The sequence below is a fragment of the Artemia franciscana genome, chromosome 11 (genome assembly GCF_032884065.1).
Source record: "Artemia franciscana chromosome 11, ASM3288406v1, whole genome shotgun sequence".
Taxonomy (NCBI): domain Eukaryota; kingdom Metazoa; phylum Arthropoda; class Branchiopoda; order Anostraca; family Artemiidae; genus Artemia; species Artemia franciscana.
This window is the reverse complement of record NC_088873.1, coordinates 14,320,722-14,347,348: the sequence shown is the minus strand read 5'-3', so window position 1 is coordinate 14,347,348 and position 26,627 is coordinate 14,320,722. Positions and strand designations below refer to the sequence as shown.

General features: G+C 36.4%; 1 protein-coding gene across 1 annotated transcript in view; it reads right to left on the bottom strand.

The window, feature by feature from the left end:
* Nucleotides 1–20,824, bottom strand: part of LOC136032555 (uncharacterized) — a 40,550-nt gene extending 19,726 nt beyond the window's left edge. Inside the window, exons 1-3 of the mRNA XM_065712825.1 lie at nt 20,773–20,824; nt 8,396–9,066; nt 6,802–6,892 (exon numbers count right to left, since the gene is read on the bottom strand). Of these exons, the coding sequence (XP_065568897.1) occupies nt 6,802–6,892; nt 8,396–9,031 (727 nt within the window). The 5' untranslated portion in view covers nt 9,032–9,066; nt 20,773–20,824. The remainder of the gene's footprint in view (nt 1–6,801; nt 6,893–8,395; nt 9,067–20,772) is intronic.
* Nucleotides 20,825–26,627: the final 5,803 nt, after the last annotated feature.

The following is a 26,627-nucleotide window of genomic DNA, read 5'->3' as shown; positions in this document are numbered from 1 at the left end:
CATGCTGCTGATCTTCTATTTGAGATTAGCTTAGTAAATGCTCTCAGTAAATCTTGGAATTTGTATAGCTTGGAAAAGACAGAAAGAACCTTTAGCCGCAACAGCAGTATCTGGCAAACTTACGGTACACCGAATTCCCATTTAACATAAGAATTTACGGTGTCAGGTGAGTTGGAAAACGATTGATCTTGTTACATGACAAAGAAGAAGAACAGCAACAATGGCTTTGTCGCAAAAGACGTCAGCAGCCGTTATCTCATCCCATATTATTTAATTTCTGTTTCAGTAAAAAACTAAATACACGCCAAATAAAAGAACGTCCACCAATATGCTTTTCAGAAGAGAGGGGTAGGTACTTCAGAGCAGAGTATATAGATCAAATCAACCCACATATCTCCAAACCATAGATAAATTGGGTTTTCTTTCCTCTCTAGAGAGCCTTGGGTTCTTTTTCAATTTCACTTTAAATTTGATGCAAAAACTGTGGCAAATTTTATTTGCCTGTGATTTTCGAATTTCCCTCATAAGATCTAATGTCTTTTGGTCCCTTCATATGCCACTTTGAATATATGCGTGTTACTTGAAAAATCCAAAATCAAATCATTAAGATAATATGACGTTTATTTTCACAAGATGCTCTATTTTGAGATTGTTACAGTAAGCAACTTATACAATTTACTTTACAGATTCAACTTAAAATAATCCAAAACTCCTTGTTCCACTATACTCCAAACATCGTTAGAATTATAGTGAGAAAATCGGGATAATTTAGATTTATCTAGGACAGAACGTATAGAACGAAAACGGCTTAATTATTCTTCTATCCAATTGCGTTAACTGGGGGAGAGAGCAGGAGGAAGTATGTGCCTCTATATTTTTGGCCCTCTCACCCCAGATTTGGAAGAACAATCTATTTTGGGGGAGGGGATTTCACTGACGAATAACATTCCTTTGGCATTTTAAAGGAAAAAGTTGAAAAAACAACAAATTTACCTTCCCTCCCAAATTTCGAAGAACACATTTCCCCCTCCCCTCCCGTAGATCTCCCTGAATTTACGCCACTGGTGCATCGATCATGATCCCAAAGTCTTCTTCTGAAACCTATACATAGAAATATTCTGAAATCTATACATAAAGAGAAATCTGCCCACAAAGATAGCAGGGGACAACGATTAACAAAATGTAAGGAAGAAGGGAAGGATTTCCCGACAAATGAAAATACAAAGTTTAGTTTAGGGTAAGGAGGGGCAACTTTTCTGAGGGACGCCACATGAAAGTTGCTTAGAATACTTTTGTTTTGATGGTCAAACATTCTGAAGTATGTGGAGGAATACCCTCGAAGTGAAAAACAAGTAAAACGACTATCAGTGTATAGTACTTTTATGGGTGGGAAAAACGTTCTACTAGCAATTGTTGCACTCAAGACAAGTGTCTTGGATGACCATTTAATACGACCAACTAAAGGCAAAAACTAAACTGACCTTTTCAAAACTAAAGAAGAAGTAGCTAAAAACCTCAATATTCAGAAAAGAACTACAAATAGATGAAGATTTGTACTAACTAGATATTGTACTAAGCTAGAATCTTAATCTACAAACCCATATTTTCCGCATTTTGCCTTTTTCATGTTTTCCTTGTGGCGTTTTTACTGTCAACTGCTAGGGTTTACTATTCTCAACCTGGGTTCACTATTCTCGTTTTTTTAAATTAAATATTTAAATATATAGTAATTATAAATGCATTTAGAAAAATAGCCACGAGAGAGGTTGTGAATACAATTAACAATTTTATTACCGAACTGAAGACTATAGTGCAATGTTGTTGAATTACTAGTAGTATTACAGCATAATATTATCAGAAATTAGTAATACTTTGAACAGGTTCAAAAGAGTTGCATAATGCAGTTCTTAAATCCCAATCTTGACTTGACTATTTAACTTTAAAATCATTTATATTGCATATTAATTATAGTTATTAGTTAAATAGTTTACACGAGTAATAATACTTGTGTATACTTACTCGAACAACTAAAGTTATACTATGCTGAATAACTAAAGTTACTGGTATATACTTATCCATCGTTCTTCCAACAATCAAACTTACTAGAACCCAAATATAGTTAGGTATAGTCACTTGAAAAACTAAATTTACTCAAAAACTCGAACTTACTTATGCATAGTTACTCGAACAGCTAAAGTTACTCGTATATACTTACGTATAGTTACTCGAATAATCACAATTACTTGAACTCGAACATAAATATGTATAGTTACGCGAATGACTGAGGTTACTCGTACTCGAATTTACTTATGTATAGATACTTGAATACTCGAAAGTTGATTATACTTATTAATAGTTAATCGAGGAACTATAGGCAGTAAAAAATACTGACTTTATTGTATTTTAAACTTCATTTCAAGGTAATCTGAATATTTATAATCTGGAAATACATTTTCATAAAGAGAAAATTCCTAAGATGGTAGTTATATGTGAATTAAAAAGAGCCTACTAAACCAGAGCTTCTAACAGCAATAAATGTTGTAAGTTTCATTAAATATTTGACGATCATGAGGGTATAAAAACCTGTAAGCTTTAAGTGTTCTTTGCCATTTTATGCCCCGCCTTTTAGAATATACTGGCTGTGTTACTGTTTTAGCCATTGTTTTTAAATTTTTCATATTATTAAACTTTTTAAACATGCTTTTCCTCTCAATATAAATTCTAATGAGAATGTTTAAGTGAACGTCATAGGACTACAAATCAACAAAACAACATCTAGATTCATTGGCCCGTTTTTACAAAGCAAAAGAGTTGTCAATTGCAAGAAACGCAAGAGGATTTCTGCGGGAATAATCCGCATTAAGTTGGACTTGCTTCAACTTAGGTTTTTTCATGCAGACTGGCAGATAAGAGGCCAAAAGTGTCTTTCTACGCCGATCTTTTTAGCGCTTTGGACCAGATTTTTAAGCAACAACCTTGATAGCATAACATTCTTCAGAGACAACATCCAAGTGTCACTCTCTGACGTCAACGCCTTCTGATTCCAGAACTGACCAAAACCAAACAGAGTCGGGTAAGCTGCCTCAATCGTTTACTCATTGTGTCCATCGTAATGACATTAACTCTTTCGTGTCTTCCAGATAAAGGTATTTTTGATCCTGTCTTTCCAGTAAAATCAAGGATACGTCTAAGGTTTTTACTAAAACAAGAGCTAAGATCTCATATGGCACTTGTGACGAGGCGAGAAGAGCTAAGACCCAAGAAATCATATGGTATGAGCTCCAACAAAATTCTATGAATCAATAGATCGATTTAAAAAGGAAAATAAGAGGCTTAATGCCGGTCAAGATTTAAAATAAGAGCTCTGAGTCACGATTTCCTTCTAAATATCAAAATTCATTAAGATCTGATCACCCACTCGTAAGTTATAAATACTTAACTTTTTCTAATTGTTCCTCTCCCTTTAGCCCCCCAGATGGTCGAATCTGGGAAGACGACTTTATCAAGTCAAATTGTGCAGCTCCCTGACACGCCTATCAATTTTAATCGTCCTAGCACGTCCAGAAGCACCAAACTCGCCAAATCACTGAACTCCTCCCCCCAACTCCCCCAAAGAGAGCTAATCCAGTACGATTCTGTCAATCACGTATCAAGGACATTTGTTTATTCTATCCACCAAGCTTCATCCCGATTCCTACACTCCAAGTGTTTTTCCGAGATTTCCCCCTCCAACTCCCCCCAATGTCAAAAGATCTGGTCGGGATTTGAAATAAGAGCTCTGAGACATGGATTCTTTCTAAAAATCAAATTTCATTAAGGTCCGATCATCTATTCGTAAGATAAAAATACCCCAATTTTCCAAGAGTTCCGGTTTCCCCCTCCAAATCCCCCCAACGTCACAGGATCTGGTGGGAATTTTAAATAAGAACTTTAAAGCACAAGATCCTTCTAAATATCAAATTTCATTAAGATCTGGTCACCCTTTCGTAAGTTACAAATACATCAATTTTCAAAATTACCCCCCCCCCCCTCCAATTCCACCAAAGAGAGCAGATCCGGTCCGGTTATGTCAGTCACGTATCTTAGACAGGTTTCTATTCTTTCCATCCAGTTTCATCCTGATCTCACCGCTTTAAGTATTTTCTAAGATTTCCAGTCCCCCCCCCCAATTACGCTAGATCCGGTTGAGATTTAAAATAAGAGATCTGAGTTACGAGGTCCTTCTAAATATGAAGTTTCATGAAGATCCGATCACTCCTTCGTAAATTAAAAATACGTCATTTTTTCTAATTTTTCAGAATTAACCCCCCCCCTCCCCCCAATAGATCAGATCCGTTCCGATTATATAAATCACGTATGTAAGACTTCTACTTATTTTCCCCACCAAGTTTCATCCCGATCCCTCAAATCTAAGCGTTTTCCATGATTTTAGGTTCCCCCACCCCAAACTTCCCCCAACGTCACCAGATCCAGTCAGGATTTAAAATAAGAGCTTTGAGACACGATATCCTTCTAAATATCCAGATCCGATAACCCGTTCGAAAGTTAAAGATACCTCATTTTTTCTAATTTTTCAGAATTAACCCCTCCCCCAACTACCCCAAAGAGAGCGGATCCGTTCTGGTTATGCCAATCATGCATCTAGGACTCGTGATTATTTTTTCCACCAAGTTTCATCCCGATCCCTCCACTCTAAGTGTTTTTCAAGTTTTAGGTTTCCCCCTCCCAACCCCCCCCCCCCATGTCGCCAGATCTGGTCGGGTTTAAAATAAGAGCTCTGAGCCACGATATCCTTCTAAATATCAAATTTCATTGAGATCCTATCACCTGTTCATAAGTTAAAAATACCTCATTTTTTCTAATTTTTCAGAAATTACCCACCCCCCGCCCCCCAACTATCCCAAAGAGAGCGGATCCATTCCGTTTATGTCATTCATGTATATAGTACTTGTGTTTATTTTTCCCACCAAGTTTCATCCCGATCCCTCCACTCTAAGTGTTTTCCAAGTTTTAGATTTCCCCCTCCCATCCCCCCCCCCCCCAATGTCACCAGATCCAGTCGGGATTTAAAATAAGAGCTCTAAGACACGATATCCTTCTTAACATCAAATTTCATTGAGATCCGATCACCCGTTCGTAAGTTAAAAATACTTCATTTTTTCTAATTTTTTCAGAATTACCCCCCCCCCCCCAACTACCCCAAAGAGAGCAGATCCTTCCCGATTATGTCAATCATGTACCTGGGACTTGTGTATATTTTTCCCATCAAGTTTCATCCCGATCCCTCCACTCTTAAGTGTTTTCCAAGATTTTAGGTCCCCCCCCCCCCTCCAACTCCCCCCAGTCATCAGATTCTGTCGGGATTTAAAATAAGAGCTCTGAGACACAATATCATTCCAAACATTAAATTTCATTAAGATCCCACCACCCATTCATAAGTTAAATACTTCATTTTTTCTATTTTTTCCGAATTAACCGGCCCCCCACTCCCCACCAGATGGTCAAATTGGGAAAACGACTATTTCGAATTTAAGCTGGTCCCGTCCCTGATACGCTTGCCAAATTTCATCGTCCTAGCTTACCTGGAAGTGCCTAAAGTAGCAAAACCGGGACCGATAGACAGACAGACCGACAAACTGACAGAATTAGCGATTGCTATATGTCACTTGGTTAATACCAAGTGCCATAAAAAAATTTGCATCTACTTTTCCAGCTAAAAAGTTAACGCCCATGATTAACATTTGTCAGCATCATGGAGAGAAGACTACTGTCAGACATTTCTTGACTTGGCAAAGGCGTTTCCGGTGCAAGCAATACGTATGGTAAATTCGGACACAAGGTTTCCATCAAATTTACTTATACCGTCCAGGTATTTGAAGTTTCCACGCTCCTTCTCCCAGCTTGAAGTTTCCCAACCTCCTATCGATATGAACTCGCATCTCAAGGCGAGGCCACTTTAGGAGAGTGTTAATAAGGTTACAGAGGACTTTCCTGTTCTTCATGCTGGTTGAAAGTCCAGCTTGGTCGTCTGTGTTTGAGACCTATGTGATATTTCTTGGCAAATTTCCTCTGAGATGAAACATGATAAGCGTGTAAATTCATCAGCGGAATCCTTACCAAAAAGAATAAGACCCTAGTTCAGTCCAATTCCAATTTTATATGGAGGGGGGAGGGTCATTTTGTATATTCAAACTCTGCACAAAGTTACCTTATGGTTCAAATTTCCCAATTATTATTTACTTTTTTAGCTAGGGGATCACTGAAGGTACAACTATTTGTACCTTCTTTTCAAAAAAAAAAGATATTCTTCTGCCCGTGTTGAGCAGAAGACTTTTTTCTCTCCCGCATTACTGGGAATTTATTTTCTTCTTCTCTTCCACATCTTATTATTTTCCCTAATAGGGGTTATTTTCTCTTCCACATTTGAGTATTTATACCATTTTTTCCAAAAGCAAAGATTACTCAAATTGGCAATTTAAAAAATTTGATAAATTATTACCACCAGCATTTTTGCCTATTAAAAAGGGAGGTGAGATTTTTCCTAGAAAGTCCTCTAAACATCCCCCTTCTGAATAACTTTGTATACCAATGATGACACCCAACTTCAACATTACTGGGAAAACACATCTGTTTCTGTTCCCAATACAATATTGACTCAAACAGTTTATATTTTGATTAATAAATATAAGCTAGAGCTGAATTATTGTATTCCCGGTGAATATTTCAATATTGCACTTTATTTATGAACCAGCCAAATATAAGCCATGAAAAACGAACATGTCATTATGTGATCAAGCATACCTCTAAATGCAACTCCCAAGACTTCATTATTGATTTCAAATTCAAGAGTATTCTCCTCCATGTCCAAGATCACACGGATTCGGTCTCCAATCTGAGAATGAGAGAAAAAAGATAATTAAACTAATGTTTGTGATCTAAAACAAAGACAAAATTTTGATTTTTACTACAGTGTACAAGTAAGACTATAAGCAAAATAAAAGTTTTGCCATAGAGAATTGTTTAGAAGTTGGTTATAGCTAGTTCTACTGTACCTGAAAACTGTAATTTTTAAAGATTTCCCTTTTAGTTGTTTCAAAATTGTGAAGCTTTTAGAGCACTACCACATTTTGGATAACACTTTTCATTCGCCAAAATTTCCCAAAGCCATCCTATCTTCATAGAAGAGATGTACGTTTTTAAGCTTTTTTTGCTTCAATTTTTAACAATATATATATGGTAGCAAAAGTTTCCACAAGATCAATTCAAACAATCACATTTAATTTCCACTATCCTTTCTGCTCTAAAAAATAACAATTTATAGTTGACTTTTTTTGCATATGATTTAGCTGAAATTTTGTTCTTTACTTCTAGACACTCATCTAGTAGTATATCCAGAACAATCATCAAAGCTCAGCCCCCCCCCCTAATAACAATGCCATGCATACCGACTTCCTCTCCAGCTCCTGCAGTGTTTTTCTTTTCAGATGAAAAGCAAAGTAAGATTTATCTTTTTAATCCTCCCTTTTCAAATTAGAGTCTACGTGTTTATAGTAATATATACGAATTACGTTTTACCTACTAAATACAATGACTAAATCTTATCCCAGCCGCACACCACTTCAATCTAATACCGAACCATCCTTCACTCTACATCCTAGCAAAACACCAGTCATTAGCAACATGTGCTAATAGACTTGATTCAAATGGGTCAAAGAATGCCTTCAATTGATTAGTAGGTGAGAATGGCCTATAAAGCGACTAAATAATGAATACAATGTGACTCAGATTTATTGGTCAAACAAACCAAGATATTTCAAGTTCCAAGTATTAACAAGAAAACGTTAGATTCCCCACCCCCCCCCCCACCCTTTTCTCGATTATCAAAATGATAACCCAGGAAAGTGGTGGGATAAAATAGGTTTGTTTTGCATTTTCAACCTTTTTTCTTACAAAAAATCCTTTACCCGACCCTCTCTTTCCCAAGGGTTAAATGCGTGCTTATATATGGTGCAAATGGTCTTAGAAGAAAGGGGTAATTACTTTGCAGTTAAGGTACTATTTTTACTATCTCTATATACATCCTACCCCCAACTACCTTCATCAAACTATTTCCTCTTGAATGAGGTATTTTTGGGCTGAAGTCTACTGAGGCTTTTTTGTCGGTAAATAGAGTAAAACATGTTCCAAATAAGCCAGTAAAAGGATCCTGATTTAAAATATTTTCAACCTAATTCAGCAAACTGACTAACACAAGTTTCTAAACAATAGGGAGTAGCATGTCGTTATCTTTGAAAAAAAATCTTTGATAAGTAATGCAAAAAGCCATTGCTGGGAACATTTTCCAATAAGATTTCTATAAATCTTAAGCTTAATTTTTCATTTATAATGAACTTACCTGATATGTGGACATAATCTGATTATTTGGGCCAACTTTGAGAGACTGGGGATAATGTACAGGAACGCCAGAAGGGTGTTTCTGTGCAACACCATTCTGCATCAACCAATTGCAGTTTAATTCCCATCCCCAGCTTTCACATCGACGTCCAAGTATAGTCTCAGGATCAGTGTTGGAATCATCCTTGGTTGCTACTCCAACAATTGCGACATTCCCTAATGACATTTTCCATGTTAGTTCCCAGGAATGTCTTCCAGCTTCAAAGCCTAATTTTCCTCTTCCACAATCTCGTAATGATCTGTGAGATAGTGTATTATGTAAGATTAATCTATTAGCAGATCTTAGAAGTGTAAAACCGTTCCAAATGAAATTATGCACACAACAGTCAATTGGATTCCATGCATATTTAAAAGCCCTTAATCTGGATTTATATGAGGACAAAGAACTCAATAACTCAGATCCTAAAGGTTGACGTGGAACAGTTTTCAAACTGTGGTATTTCCAAAGTTTAGAATTGCCTTTCTCTAATATCAAATACCATTTTTTGCACACTTGCATACAGTTGAAAACGTCAACAAGTGATAAATGCGCAAATATAGCATCATACATCTCTTCAGGTAGATCTAGAATTGGCATTATGTTTTTTCAAATTGTGCACCTATTGTCTGTTCCTGCAAAATATAAAAGATTAGTTCAATAGTTGTGATAGATAAAAATTTGGATACAAGTATAAGTTTAAGCTTGAACTACCCAAAAATAAAGACATAGCTATCTGTAAACTGCTTACGAATTGATAGGAAAAAAAAGGTAAAAAAAAGGTAAGCCTTGGGATACAGACATATGTACAATACGTGGTGACATTAATGAAGTTATGCCATTTTCTAAGCATTTGCCAAAAGCTACAATTTTTAAGTGCGAATTTTACTGGATATTGCTGAGCTACTTTCAACCATCTTGAATTAAAAATCCCCACCTAGTACTGTAGTTGAAACCACACTTACTTCTTAGATAATAATGTTAATAGGAGCATACGGCAACTAAGCTTTTATCAGAAAAAAAAAAACATTCATCTGCTTCTTTTTATGGTTGAGCTTCAGGCACATTTAATATATTGAAAAAAAATTTCAACTGAAAGTAAGGAGCAATATTCAAACGTAAAACGAACAAAAAATATTCCGTAAATGAACGGGACTGTCCCCTCCTCAACGCCCCAGTCTTTACGCTAAAGTGTTTCATTGTTTTAAAAAGTAGAGTTGTGAGAAAGAGTCAAACTTTAGTGTAAAGAACAGTGCATTGAAGAGGGGACAGTCCCTTTCATATACTGAATAATTTCTGTTCATTTAAAGTCTTAATGTCGCCCCTTACTTTCAGCTAAAAAAAACTTGTTTTTTTATTCAATTTCTGAATGTTTTTGAATTAATGCAGGTTTTGATTTTGGCTCAACTTAAATGAATTATTAAAACCAAATTTATATATTAATTTTAATTTTTTTGGCTAAATGACTTTCTCAAAGTTTTGATCGTTTGTGAAAAAAGGGAAGGGAGATGGGGCCTAGTTGCCCCTCAATTTTTTTGTCACTTCAAAAGGCCACTAGAGCTTTTAATTTTATTACGAACGTTTTTATTAGTAATAAATATACGTAACTTACAAATCAACTTACTTAACAAACTTCTATATTTGTATATTTTTATTATGTATATGATGGTATTAGCTCCCTCTTCAATACCTCCCTTTATACACTAAAGTTAAAATCGTGTTCCATTTCTTTAAGAATGACCCCTGAATCACAAAGGCCATTTAATTAGAATAAATATCTATTTTGACATTACTAAAAATACTTTATCATATAGAGCGAGGTACTGAGGAGGGGACGAACCACCTCATATATATGATAATTTCTGTTTGTTTAAAGTTTTAATGTTATTCCTTAATTTTAGTTGAAAAAACTTGCTCCAGTGCCATCCTCATAGAAATTCTCTTAACTCATGAAAAGTCCTCCAAGGAACGATCTTCTCACGCAATCCCCCCCACGACTCCCCCCCCCCCATCACCAGGAAAAAAACTGATAACGTCAGTATACTTCAAAATAACCAATACTATATTTAAACAATGGGCAAAGTTCATAACTTGCAGCCCTTCTCCAAGGGACTGTGGGGGTTAATGCATCCTCAAAGACACAGTTATTGGATTTTTTGACTGTGCTGAACAAAATGGCTAACTCAAAATTTTGATCTGGTACTGGGAAAAAATGAGCGTGAGACGGGGCCTAGTTTTAATGCTGCTCCTTACTTTCACTTGAAAAAACTTGTTTTTATTTTTAATTTTTCATTGTTTTTTTTTAATAATGCTGAAAAATCCAGCGCCCCCCCCCTCGTAGAAATTCCCTCCCCCCCCCCTGATAAATTCCTCCATGTAAAGATCCTCTCACGTCACCCCCGACACCAAAAAACACCTCTTAAAAACGTCAGTATATTTGTCAATAATCAATCCTATATGTAAACAATGGGCAAAGTTCATAACTTGCAGCCCTTCCCCTGGGGACTATAGGGGATTAAGGCTTCCTCAAAGAAATATTTATTAGGGTTTTGACTATACTCAACAAAATGGCTATCTCAAAATTTTGATCCGGTGACTATGGAAAAAATTAGCGTTGGAGGGGGCCTAGTTACCCTCAAAAATTTCTGGTAACTTAAAAAGGACACTAGAACTTTTAATTTTCGTTAGAATGAGCACTCTCACAACATTCTAGCACCACTGGGTCGATATAATAACCCCTAAAAAAAAAAATAATAAACATGTATCTGTGATCTTTCTTCTGGCAAAAAATACAAAATTCAACATTTTTTGCAGATAGGAGCTTGAAACTTCTACAGTAGATTTCTCTAACATGCTAAATCTGATGGCGTGATTTTCATTAAGATTCTTTGACTTTTAGAGGGTATTTCCCCCTTTTTTCTCAGGCTTGTAACTTTTGATGGGTAAGACTAAACTTGATGAAACTTATATATTTAGATTCAGCATAAAATTAAAATTCTTTTGATGTATATATTGGTATCAAAATTCCAATGTACATATTGATATCAAAATCAAATTCTAGAGTTTCTTTAAGATTTTTGTCTACTACTGCTTGAGTACATTACTGCTGCTGATCTGCCAAAGGCCAACCATTCAGTGCTTAAACACATGTTTTTGCGTAGGCAATAATTACATCAATTCTATAAAACTGCCTAGCCTATAAATCCTATGCACTGGTAAAAATTTATGTGATAACACTCATGAAAACAAATATGAATAAAGTTAACCTAAAATCAGGAAAAAAAATTAGCATGAAATATTGAAGTAATATTGAAATAAGTCCAAAAATAGCGACGTGATTGCGAAAATACCCTGTGATTGCGGAAAATACTATGTCGGCAGGACCCATCAGAATCTAGACAAAAGGTTACAACAGCATAAAAATGACATAGACAAGGCCTTAATTTCAAATAATTCCAACAACTCCTTTGATTCTGCTCTAGGTTGGCATGTATTTAATAATCCGTCCCGCATGATACTTTTTGAAAACTCTTCACTCATTAGTAATGATTTGGGAATAAAACAGGTGGTTCGAGAATCAATTGAAATTAATCTCAAAATCAATAAAAATATTTCTTTGAACAGGGACTTGGGGGAATACTCACTAAATTCTTTATACTCAAATTTAATTAAAAATGATCTAACAAAATATTTTACTAAACCAACTTATAATAGCACTGAACCAACTACGAAAAGGCCTTTGAGACAGGCTGCTAAACAAGCAAGATTAGCTTTAAGAAATTGCATCTAATCATTTTGTTCTCTTTAGTTTGAATGAGTTTATATTTCTTCGTTTCATTCTTTTCGCCAGTCCTGGTTGAACTTCGCTGAAGTAAGGATGCTAGGGCTATATTTTTTAAAAAAATGTTTTAATAAGTGTTTTTAACTAATCAGTTTTAATTCTCACAATTTGATGTAAGTTCTTTTATATATATATATATATATATAGTTTCTCTCTTATTCTTGTATTGTACTGAAGACGGCCCTTGGACATAGGGCCGAAATATCTACATAAATAATTTCCATTGTCTTGAAAAAATTTTCCCTATTGTCTCTAGGTTGTATTTGTTTGTTAAATAAATCCAAATACACTATGAGCATGAGGGTTGTCAAAAGGGCATTTCAATGATATCCTAGGTAAAGTTCATACTACCAGGCCATGTTAAGGGGGATGTTGAACTAACCAAAAGGCACCATGAGCATGCTACTACAACCTCAATAACTACTGAGGCCAAGAGCCATTAAGAAGAAGCTTTCAGGGAATGTTGAGGGGATGCTAAACTAAATGAAAACACTAGAAATTGGAAAAATTACAATTGCAATTTTGAACATATCCACTTATGTGCAAATTCGGCGTGTTTTAAAAGTTGTTGTAAATTTGCTCTGTATTATAGCGTGTTTTAAAACCGTTGTACTAAGGAGGGGGGGGGTAAGAAGGCGAGTATATACAGAATGCACAGAATAGTTAATCACCAAAAAGATCAAAGAATAATGTTTATACCAAGCTGAAGGTGGAAAGCAGTTACTTATCATAGTACCATCATTTAACTTGTCAGACTTGATCACTTTTTGCCAATCTTTTCTACTCACAGGGAAATCCATACCGTGGTAACGTGCCAACCTCAGATAACGTTTATATTTGGTTTAGTGTTATGTTTGAGATCAGTCACACACCCAGAACTTGGCCAACTACATTCATTCCATATCTGGAGCCATTTTACTTTTTAATAAAATTAAACAAGGGTACATTGACCAGATAGGTTTTTGCGTTCTTTTACAAATACATTGCCAAGGTACAGCACCTACTTCTGACTTTTTCATACACATCACAAGTTAGTTATAATAACAGTAAATATTGGCTTTACCATTCGTAGGTACCTGGCACTGAAGAAGATGATATGGAATACATATGGTAGAGAGAAGGACTGTCAAAGTAGATATGTAGTGCAGTATATTTGCTTTGCTCCAGTTGCTTTTTTCAAACCACTTTGATTTTTCTTGCAAGCATTTGGTTTCAAATAGATCAATATCCAATGTAAATGTTCCTGAGATTGGCATGTGGTCAGTATCTAACTTGTTAACTTAAACATGAGCGTAAGAAGAGATAATACCAGGCAAGCAATTAATATGATCAATATCACTTGTGCTTCCAGAGTGATGAACATATGAAAACTTGTGGGATTTGGGCATAATGTAGTACAATGGAAGACACTCAAAGAGTAAATCACTTCTCACAGAAGATCAACGGATATCAGTATTAAGGTCCCCAATTATAATATACTGTAGAGAATTTGACATTACCTATTTCACAAGATACTACAGCAGACTAAAAACCTTTGCAAATTTAGTCAATGATCTGATCAAGTATACTTCATACAGTAGATCAGAGTTCATTAATATAATACTGCCAACACGCACAGCCAAAAAAAAATTCGTCATAGTAGAATAGTAATGGGGAGGGTAGATGACTGTCCGGTTTAAAAGACACAGGCTAGTCCACCAGACTGGCAACTACCAGTAACTTTTGCTGGACTCAGGAACACAATGTGATGCTGACTTTGATGCAAAAATTCAAACTTAAAGCAGTGAGAAGATGCCCCTGGAGACATACCAAATGGTAGGAACTGTACAACTCATCAATAATAAAGTCCTTATCTTTGCTGCCGTTTGTTTTAAACAAAATAACTGAGACTAATGCACTCATGGTTGATTTTTTTTTTTTTTTTTTTTTTTTTTTTTTTACCAACAGTGTCTTGTTTCATTTTTCAAAGGGGACATGTAAATGTTGAACTGAAGGTGTAGATGGTGGCTTGATAGGATGTCATCTGAAATAGTAATGGTGGTAGATTGAAGTTCTGGATGATCAGACAGGACAAAATCAAGGTTTGAGGTTAACCCAGACTTATGAACATAAGAGAAAGGTTTAGATTTCTGTAGTATAGACATGCAAAGCGGAAGTGTGTAAGCGGCAGTGAAGGGTCATTCAGATTTGTGTTAAATCATCACAGATGACAAGCCACCTGTAGGTAAGTTGAATTTTATGGATAATCTTTGATAGTAATACAGCAGGCCAATGCAAACTTCATATCAGAAGTATTGGTGAGGTAATTAGTCAGCATAGAAATACACAGCAATAAAAAACATCCTAGCTCAACAGCAATACAAATGTCACTCAAATCTAACAAAGAAATGGTGAACTTTATATTTGATGAAATAGCTAAACCGCCAGATGTAATATTTGCTGGCCTGATAGAAAACTGAGAATCAGGCAAACACTCAAATGATGACACAATATTCAATAATTTCTAGTTTTTTACAGGCACCATTAACATTCTGACATAAATTTTTAATGCCCTAGGGAAATAACATTCTTTCTTTGGCCCGGAGTAAGAAGGTGCTTTTTTTCTACACAAATCAAGCTGTTACTTCTGTGGGTTTTTCCATAGTTTGAACATTTTATATCTGCTTAGCATGTATGATCCTTATTACTATGATTACCCACACATCTTATACACTTGGTTGGGTTTGAACACTTGCAAGCAAAATGTACAAATCCTTGACAGTTGAGACACTGCTTGGGCTTTTGATTGATTGAGCGACACAAAATAAACAATATTTGATCTTCACTCCAAACTTCAATGCATGATCAAAGTCATCATTTGTTTTAAGCTTCAGCTGCACAACTCTTAAACTTTCAAAGCATGTCATAGAAATTATATTTTCAACAAGCACATAGATTTCAGGAACATCACAATCAGTGTCCATTTTAAAACTTTTTGTGCACTCAGCTTCATACCATTAGTATCATACCCAAATTTTCATACTATTAGTTACTGGAGCCACTGCAGAATTTTCATCAACCATTTGGACTACCAGTCCATTTTGGCAACTAACAATATGTTTCACCTTGTCAATACAGTCAAACTTCTTCACAAAATTATTCTGATTTGTAGGGTTTTGCATATTAATATTGTCAGGAATATTTAAAAGCACCACAGGACTAGAGGGGGATTGGCAAGCTGGCTTCAATGGCCAGATAACTGGGTTTGAACTCTGTAAACATGTTTCCTGTTTATTTTTACTATAAAACTAAGCCTCAAGACACATTTGTTGAGGCGTGATACCACTATTGTAAGTGGGTCCATTGGAAAAGAAGAATGTCTGATAGATCAGGTATTGCAAAAAGCAGCAAATCTTTTCTTTGAGACTACATAACAGTTGAAAAATTTTCAATAAAACAATGATGCTGGATGTGATCCTCTTCTCCTGTCAAGTATGTCAACCTTTAGTACAACTTTGTAGTTATCAACTGCCAACTTAATTGTATCTTTTGCAAAAAATTGAGCACAAACCTTTATCACAGTGTCTTTATCCTTGGCAATTGACTGCTGTAAAAAGATCAGCAAAAGCTCAAAAGTTAGACCAATTACTAACTTTTCTGCTGCTTCTCTGTTGGATGATTTTACAAGTTCGTTGGTCATCTGGCTTTGTGAGATCTGACAAAACTGATTTTAATGTAGCCTCATCTAATTTAGCACATCAGCATAACTTTTACAAGCTACCTGTGCTATACAGAACCCAATTTGAAATTTTTTATCCACTTGGGGGATTCCTTGGTTTTGCTGCCTTACTGGGCACCAATTGATGTTGATGAACAACTTCCACCACAATTGGTACACATGTATGATTTTGGTCTGATTTCAGGGTCTATTCTTTTCAGTGGGAACTGGTTTGACTGATGTTTCTCTGAGCACCTCAAAAATATTGATTCTATAGCTCTACATTCTTTTTGAGTGTGTCTATATATCTGGCACTTGGGACACTGAAGGTCTCAGCAATAGTATTGATGTAACTCCCTTTTTCTTCCAAAGCACCAGAGATTTGTTGCTAGGGTTCTACCCTCAAAAATAATTAATACTGAAAAGTTATCTTCAAGTTTTTTAGATTCCTTATTGTATCTTTTCTGCCTTTTTCCCAGTTTTTAGGGTTTCTAAGCTCTCCTTGATTTCCTCTATGGATAAGTTAAGAGGGATACCTTTAATTATTGCTCTTACTATAGATTGTATTCTTTTTGTCTTTAGAGTGAGATTGCAGAGTTTGCTGATGGATAAAATCTTTTCAGCCTTATCTTTGCCTTGTAGATAAAGAAAGCATGTTCATTCTTTTTTTCACTAAAACTGAATAAGAGAAATTAGTGGCAAATATGGCATTTAAACAATTTGCAATGTCTGTGGGGGAATCAAGCACAGTAGCTTCAGAACGTATAAGCTGGCATATTCTATGTCTAATAGGATTAGAGCTGGAAACATACTTCCAATACTTTTTAGGGTTTGTTTTTGCACTAAGGGCTATATCTACTTTATAATTGCTGATTACTTTACATGTGAGATTTCTCAGCTTGTTACAGCATTTCTTGAAATCAGCAAGATAATTCTCCTGTTTTGATTTCTTGTATTTCTTCCATGCCTTATTCTTACTCTTAATGCCTTCTCTTACCTCTTTAGTGAGAAAAGGCAATGTAAATGGAGAAATGACAATTTTCAATGACGCTTTTATTAACTATCTTGAAAAAAAATGGCTTACTGTCGAAATCTCAACATGGTTTCAGAAGGAGTTGGTCCATTGTGACAAGCCTGATCCACTCTTATGATATAGTCACTAAATTAATTGATGAAGGTAAAGAAGTTAATGTCCTGTTACTCAGCCAAGCCAAGCCCTTTGATAAAGTTGTCCAAAAATATCTTTTACATAAGCTCCATACATATGGAATCCATGCTGACACTGTGGAGTGGATAAAATCGTTTCTGATTGGCCAAATCCAGAAGGTCTTGGTCTATTCTGACAATGGAGACCCCATATTTTCAGAGCCTGCACCAGTTATAAGCAGGGTTTTCCAGGGAAGCATCCTTGGCCCCACCCTCTTCTCTATATATATTAATGATTGTGAGGGTGTTCTACAAAAACCCATCACTCTCTATGCTGATGACAGCAAACTAATTGGAATTGCTGATGGAACCCTGCAAAATGACTTGAATAGTCTTTCCTTGTGGGCTTCCACCTGGATGATGGAGTCCAACCCATCAAAATGCAAAGTCCTTCATATGGATCCCCACAACAATCAGATTTCATATTTTATGCTAGATAAACAGGAGGATCTACCAACTTATCTTGCTGGCAAATGCGATTTAAGGTAAGGTAATAAATCTGGCACACGTATCCAAGTTGAGGCTGTTGAGAGTGAATGAGATTTAGGGGTGATTGTTGACAGGAAGTTTAAGTTCCATGAGCACACTATGCAACAAGTTGCTAAGGCCAACAGAGCCCTGGGACTAATTAAATGAACCATATCATCACACCATCCTCTGAAAATAAGAAAATTATATAATACTCTTGTAAGACTACATTTGGAGTTTGGCTGCCCTGTTACAAATCCTCAATATAAGAGAGATGTGGCAGCCCTAGAGAGCGTACAGAGAAGAGCAACTAAACTTTGTGCCCCACACCAACAGCTTCCCTACTCTGATCATCTATGTTGCCTGAAGATACCCACATTGGCTTACTGGCAGCACAGAGGAGATGTCATTTTTGTCAAGAAAATGTACCAAAACAACATGGCTAACTCCATTTTTACTCCCTCCCTTACCACTATGACGCAAGGCCACTCAATGAAGCTGCAACAGGAGCACTCAAGAAACAGAGAGAGGACAAACTTTTTCTCAGTACATGCTGTCTCAACTTGGAACAGTCTTTCCAATGAGACTGTCGCTGGTGAATCAATTAATTCTTTCAAAAATGCAGTTGATTTGGAGTGGAGTAACACAGACTAGAAGTACCAGTGGGAGGCCACACCCACTAATTGTGTCACCTCATCAATTCAACAGTTAGATGTTCTACAGGAGGATGCAGTCCACCTTATCTTGCTGTAAATGTGATTTAAGGTAATAACATCCAAAAAATCACCAATGCTCACAAAAAAATTGTAGCTTGAAAAAAAAAGATCTTTTGTGCAACCACTTTAATCATTTCTTCCCTAGAATATAGGGCTTTGCCTGATGCCATGATATTCAAATTTGGGATAAATACATAGTCTGGGTTTATTGTTGATCAAAATGTGTTATTGTGAAATTTAAATTGTGGATTATTACCTCAAATTGTGAATCAAACATTTTTCTAAACCTAGTATGTTTTTTTCCTTATTAAAGAGACCTTAAAGTGTTATATTATAGTTACTTACATTAAAGCTTTATTCTGTTTATGTGTTCTTTAATTGGTAATAAGTTTAATTCCCTTGAGATTTTAGCATTTCCAGATTTTGAATTTTCTTTGTTGCTGTGGCTGCTCTAAAGTTGCCAATATTATTCTGTTTAGGATGAATTTCAAAATTCATCCAAAAAGTCAGTGAATCTGTATCCTGGCATTGATTTACTGACTAAGCAAGCAGAAGAGGGCTGGTCACCAGCCAGAAATGCCAGTGTACCTGCCAGGAGTAAAATCTCTTAAACTGTGGGGATCAGGTGAACAGGGATCAATCCTTCCCTTGCTGAATAAGCTTCAAAGATGCAGTGATCACCTCCAAAATCAAACCAAAGCACCAGCAAGCTCCAAAAGAAGCAGAAGCAAACTAAGGAAAAGTATCTCTGCTGGTCAGCCATGTTTCTTGTAGACAGAAAAGATCAATTTCTTTATTCTTTGCAAAGTTCTCAATTAAGTCTTTTTCAACTATTTTGACTGATTGAGTATTGAATGATAAAATTCTCATTTAAGGACTTAAATCACTAGCTTTGTTAGAATGTCTTTTTGGATTTTGTTTTATTCATTGACCAATATGGCCTTTTTCTTATTTAATGCATCTGCATAGGATCTATATGACATGGAAGCCATATTTAAGCCAATATGTTTTTCTTGAGATAATCTTAAAATATTTTTATTTTGATCTCTCACCCTACACAATCCAGAAGTAGAAGAATGGTTACCCCTACAATCTACAAAGCTATACTTTTGGAATTTTTCTTCTTTTATTGTTACTTTCTTAAGTTCACAATCTTTTGACGGGCAAGGACATGCACATCTGAGACAAACTGGTTGTGGTGCCCTACACTGTGCCTGCATATGTCTATACTTTTGACACTTAAAGCACTGGATAATATGCCCTTGGTACCCTTGAACTTTTCTTTTCCTACAATATAGCCATAGAGCTGAGGGCAATAGATTATTTTCAAATATAATACAGACTGATAGGCTATCTTCTAATTATTTTGTTTCTCTATTGAATCTTTTAACTGATTTCACATTAGCATTAGACTCAGATTCAAGATCACTTTTAATCTCTTCTTCAGTGATTTCTTTAGGTATTCCTCTTATTACTCCTTGACATCTGGGTTTAAATTCTTCTGCTTGGACTTCTGTTTCACCTATTTTTTTAATTGTCAATGCTTTTGCAACAGCAGATTCAGTTGGAAGAAATATTGTGACTCTCTTTTTATCTTTGCTCAGTTAATATTGAAAGTGCTCAGTTTCAAGGCTTCTTTTAAGCTTAAAGTGATTTTTCTTTCCATAGGCAAGATTTTTGTTTCAAGTTTGCTAGACAAGATTACTCTATTTTATTATCAATATTATTTATCCTCATCTATTTATTATCAAGATAATCTGTCAAGAAACTAGATTCCCTAATTTTTTGGGTGGTACTTAGGAGCTGTGTAGCAACTTTTAGCATCTCTATTGTTTTCCTCAAGGAGGGTTGAGGATATAGCTCTTTTGGCTCCTTTCCCTAAGTCATGAGATAGGCTAATCCTAAATTAGGGAAATTTATGATACCCTCCACTTCTTTAGGGTTTGCACTGCCTAAATTCATGGCTTCATCTGAGGGAAGAAGTGGGTAATTTTCAACTATTGAATTCAAAATTTCAAATGAATGTAAGTAGGGCCTAGGGACTGTAGCAATGAATCTAGGCCTATTTTGAGAGTGTGGTGAGATATAGATTTGATGCTGACTGTATTGGCTATCGTGGGGGGCTAGAGTTGTGACAAATGGTGATTGTCTTGCCTGATTAAATCCTGGTGTCTGCTTTATAACCAAACCCTGGAACTGTATAGGTTGAGACATAGGCTAGGAACAACTTGTGGAATAAATGTTGCGTACATGGGGGTCTGCCCCTGGTCATTATTTGGACCAACTACATTTGGTCCCACCATCACTCCAGGAGAGTGACTTGGATCCTAGTTTACCTACATCCCAGGTAAAACACATCACTATACCCAAAAAAAGAACAAAAATATCAAACCCTCAAATCAAAAAAACATACCACGCTGAGCCGTTTCCCTCAAATTTCAAATTTTTCAACGTTTCCAAAGGCCAGCACTTAGTGAAGTGTTGCCAGATTGACTTGTTTCAAGCCCCGGTGGCTTATTTTTCTGGGCTGGGGCGGGCGTTTTTTTTTCGTGGGCTTGGGGCGGGAAACTAGGCTTATTGTTTTTTAATTTGGCTTGTTTTGGGCTTTTTCTACTCAACAAAATAATAATTTTTTTTAGAATTTTGTTTTCAAGTTCATTCTATTACAAAACTTTCGAGGAAAGAGAGCGAACGGATTTAAGGAAAAGTTTAACTATGCCCTACGATTCACTAAAAAAGAAGAAGAAAATAAGTAAAGTGAGTCACAAAGAACTATATATTACGGGAGATTACTAGTTACAAATATTGAATAGAGACGTTTCAAACAGTTCGTGGTAACGAACTGTAGTAAGGAGCGACCCGGCTCAATAGTAAACGAAACTCTATAAAACGGAATTTTGATGCTATAAGATACATCAAAAGAATCGAATTTTCATGCTGATTTTAAATATATAAGTTTCATCAAATTTAATGTTTTTCATCAAAAGTTACGAGCCTGAGAAAATTTGCCTTCTTTGGAAAATAGGGTAAAACACCCCTTAAAAGTAAAATAATCTTAACAAAAATCACTCCATCGCATTCAGCGTATCAGGGAACCCTATAGCAAAAATTTCAAGCTCCTATCTACAAAAATGTGGAATTTCGTATTTTTGCCAGAAGACAGATCACGGGTGCGTGTTTATTTGTTGTTTTTTTTTTTTTCCAGGGGTCATCGTATCGACCGTGTGGTCCTAAAATGTCGCAAGAGGGCTCATTCTAACGGAAATGAAAAGTTCTAGTGCCCTTTTTAAGTGACCGAAAAAATTGGAGGGCACCTAGGCCCCCTCCCACGCTCATTTTTTCCCAGAGTCAACGGATCAAAATTTCGAGATAGCCATTTTGTTTCGCATAGGCGAAAACCATAAAAATGTGTCTTTGGGGATGACTTACTCCCCAACAGTCCCTGGGGGAGGGGCTACAAGTTACAAACTTTGACCATTGTTTACGTACAGTAATGGTTACTGGGAAGTGTACATACGTTTTCAGGGGGATTTTTTGGTTTGGGGGGTGGGGTTGAGGGGAGTGGGCTATGTGGGAGGATCTTTCCTTGGAGAAATATGTCATGGAGGAAGAATAATTCAATGAAAAGGGCGCAGGATTTTTTAGCATTACTATAAAAAAAAACAATGAAAAAATAAACATGAAAAAGTTTTTCAATTGAAAGTAAGGAGTAACATTAAAACTTAAAACGAACAGATATTATTACGCATATAAGGGGTTCTAAAAATACTTTAGCATAAAGAGCGGGGTATTTAGGAGGAGATAAATATCTTGCTCTTTATGCTAAAGTATTTTTAGTAATTTCAACTATTTATTCTATGGCCTTTCTGATTCAGGAATCATTCTTAAAGAATTGGGACAGAAGTTAAGATTTAGCGAGGTTTTGACGAGGGGAAAAACCCCCTCATATACATAGTAAAAAATATAAGAATATAAAAGTTTGTTACGTTAGTTAATTCTTAAGTTACGTATATTTTTTACTAACAAAAAAATCGATAAAAATTAAAAGTTCTAGTTGCCTTTTTAAGTAGCCGAAAAATTGGAGGCCAACTAGGCCTCCTTCCCCACCTATTATTTCTCAAAATCGTCTGATCAAAACTAAAAGAAAGCCATTTAGCCAAAAAAGGAATTAATATGAAAATTTCATTTTATTATTTTTTGTGCGGAGAGCCAAAATCAAACATGTATTAATTCAAAAACTTTCAGAAATTAAATTAAAAAAAAACTAGTTTTTTTTAACTGAAAGTAAGGAGCGACATTGAAACTTAAAACGAACAGAAATTACTCCGTATATGAAATGAGTTGTCCCCTTCGCAATCCCTCGGTCTTTACGCTTAAGTTTGACTCTTTGCCACAATTCTACTGTTTAAAGCAATTAAAAACTTTAGCGTAAAGAGCGAGGGATTGCGGAGGGGACAACTCATTTCATATACGGAGTAATTTCTGTTCGTTTTAAGTTTCAATGTCGCTCCTTACTTTCAGTTAAAAAACTAGTTTTTTTTATTTAATCATCTACAAAAGGTAAGACACGAAATACGACATTGTGTTTGAAACAGATGGAGATAGACTTCATAACCCCCAAGCACTTTCCAAAAAAAGTTGAAAATCCAAGGAAAAAGCTTAATATTCTACGTTTTCCTGATTATACTAGCAAATAATGTTGAAAAAAAGATACGAAATTATTTTTTAATAGGAAATTTTTCAGTTTGCACCTCAAGGTACGAATAAGAACTGAATAAGAAACCATCAGTTTCTTTAAAAAGAAAAACAAATGTCGGAATTCTTCAGATTCTGTGAAATTCATTCAAAAATGAGCTCCTTCAGTGGAGCCAAAACTAGAAGTCTTCGGACTGGAGCCTGATTGGTAAAAGAAACCGATTGATAAGCTGCATCTTAAAACCAAAATACTGTATTACAAAATAATCAGCTTTTGATATATATATTTTTCCTAAGGTGATGACACTGAATTTCTAAATTGCAATTAGCTTTTTAGTTGTTGTAGCATTATTTTGTCAAAAGCTGTACATTATATTTCATTTCTCAGAAATTATTTTTAATTTTTCTTGCTTGAGGTATTAAGAAAATGTACCAAAAGTATTGAGAGCTTTTCAATCATTACGTTGATTCTCTTGAAGTTTTTTTTCCTTTGTGATACAGAATTTCAAGCTTCAATTATTTTCTTTTTTGCATTTTACCACTCTATCCAAAGAAGCAATTAAGCCTGTATATTTCTAGTTGTGATATTTGGGTCATGATTTTGTTTTGCTCACTAAATTATTTTGCTTATTGAAGAGATCTCATTGCGTTATCTGTTACTCGTGAAATTTTTTTTGTAGTATTACGATGTCAATGCACTAAGAATTAGCTGAAAGCCGCGTCCATTAAAACTAGGTGACAATAAAAAAAAAAGGTTTTCAGTGAAAAGTATTGTCTTAAATAACCATAAAAGTTCAAAATACTTAGCTGCCACGTAGCTTAAGGTAATTTTTAGATTATAATCTTGCTTCAAAATAGGTTTATAAAGAGATTAACCTAAAGAAAGCATAATATTTAGTGACAAATAAAAAAAAAAATCATCCCTTATTAGGGAGATAGGGCATTGGGAAATGGCTTTATTTGCATAGGGCTATAGCTTTCGCAAGAGTATGGAGAGGCGACAACTCTGTTGAAAGGTGTAAATTTGGAGGGAAAACTAAAACTGTAAGGAATACTAACATATTAAGATTTGCCTCGAGGGCTCGGCTGGGAAATGACCCCTTTTTTATTTTGCTTTCATCTAAAATAGCAGCAGTTACAATTAAATCGTCCAACTTTGATCCTACGTCTGAGCACATGTTCTTTGATTTCAAAAGTCTCGAGTTTGAGAATTCCATGGACGAATTTGTCTAAGTAGACAGTTTTACTTTCGCACCATAGGTTTTTCAATGCTAAGGCTTAGCTTCAGAAAAAAAAACCTGAGTTCAAAATCTTAAGCTGCCATACAGCTTAAGGTAATTCTCTTATATTTCAAACTTAAAAGCGGCAAAACAGGTCAAGCATTCCCGTCTGCTGGGTAGGTTTATCCTTCTTCCCTGCAAATGTTGAGGGGAGATAAACAAAATTACGACTCTTCCTGAAGTTTAAAGAAAAAACGATGAGAATAGCTTTCGGACTGAAAATTCAGCATTAATATTGCATCCAGATGTAGCATTCTCCGTGGAACAAGCTTTAGGACACGCTCACTATAAAGTGAAGTCTCCAAAGTGGATTATTTCGATTAAATTTTTTGGGGCTTGCTATTACCTTAATTACCTTAATTCGCACTTCGGAGCGAATTAGTTGCAAGAACTGTGATGCTCCGTAGTTGATGATGGCGATAGATCTGGTCGCTGTGCTAAGGTCAAGCGACAAACCATAGGGACTAGAGAGTGCTGGAGAGATGCAATTTAAGCCCACTCGGTAACGGTGATCACATGGTAGGTATGGTTCAAGGACCATTCACCAGCAATTTAGAGTTGGCACCGCCGCACAACAGCAACTTCGGATAGAGTGTGTGAGATGGTTGGGTATGACAAGCCGCATCATCCTCCAAGCTAACTCTCTATTGTGTTCCACGACTGTTATGGTAGTGAGGGGTGGGAGGGGTTTTCCCACTGGAATCTCCATGGTTTGGCCTCCCATTCCTTGTCGAGCCTCTTTTTGAATTCCTCGGGCGAGGTTGCCGAGACTGTCTCTTGGCTTAGTTGGTTCCAATCGTTCACCACTCGCTGGCTGAAAAAATCTAGTCGGACTTTGGTGTTAACGCTGGATTTGAACAGCTTTTTGGAAAGTCCTCGTGTTTGCTTTTGGTGGGGAGAGAAAGTGAACAGCTTCTGATCCGCTTGCTGGAGGTACCTGTAGGTGAGCAGCATGTCGTTACGCCTACGCCGAAAAACGAGTGTTGGGAGGTTAACAGATTGTAATCTTCTGCAGTAGGGCTGACTGCGTAAACCGTCGATGCATTTGGTGGCTCTCCTCTGGACACCCTCAACAAGCTGGATGTCACTCTTGTAAAAAGGACCAGCAAGACATGTTCCGAAATCTAGGATTGGCCTGACCAGAGCTTTATATAATTTCAGAAAAACTGTGGAGGATCGACTACTGACGGTTCTTTTCAGGAGTCCCAAATTTGCATTTGCTTTCGAAACTGCTTGGGCGGTGTGCTCGTGGAATTTTAAGCTGTCATCCAACAGGACTCCCAGGTCTCTACCACTACTAGAAGTAGGAATCAAGACTGTCGATGACGTTTTGCCGTCGTACATAGTGTACTGGTGCTGCAGATTACCACGGCTAAAATGAAGAGTGACGCACTTTGAGATGTTGAAGGACAGAAGCCATTTATCTGCCCATGCTTGAATTTGGTTGAGATTGGCTTGTACGCTAATGTTGTCCGCGGTACCAAATAGCTTGAAGTCGGCGTAAAGAGTCAAATGGTTTTTTGTTTCAGCTAGCAGGTCATTGATATAGATGAGGAATAAGGTCGGTCCGAGGACAGTTCCTTGAGGGACGCCGCTCAGAACTTGGCAAGGTGTTGAATAGATCTTTTCTCCGTCCGTGGTAAAGAGCCGAACCTTTTGCGTTCTGCCACCAAGGAAGTCCATTAGCCAGTCGACTAGTTTTTTATCAATGCCCACGGCTGTAAGTTTGGAGCGCAAACGACTATGGGGGACTTTGTCGAAGGCTTTGGCAATGTCTAGTAGAATTAGGTCGACAGGAAATCATCTGTCAAGAAGCTGAGTAATTAGCTCATAAGTTTTGAGTAGGTTGGTTTCGACTGACTTCCCGGGAAGAAAACCATGTTGTTTGTCCGAAATAATGCTGTTGGAAACTAGGTGCTTGAGAACTGCGTCGTTAACAATTCTCTCTAAAACCTTAGCGACGGCAGACGCAAGGCTTATAGGTCTGTAGTTTTCAGCTATAGACCGGTCACCCTTTTTGAATATGGGTGTAACATAAGCAGTCTCCCATTGTGAGGGAACAAATCTGCAATCGAGAGAAAACTGAAATAGATGGCACAAAGTGGGGGAAATCTCGGTGGCTGTTTCTTTGAGCAACCTCGGGTGGATTCCGTCGGGGCCGGCTTATTTGTTGGCATCGAGGTTTTTTAGCCTTTTTTCCACCATAGGTACAGTGATAACAACCGTACTAAAACCGATAACAACCGTTATGGCTTATTTTGAAAATCCCAGGGCGTTTTTTTTTACGCTGACA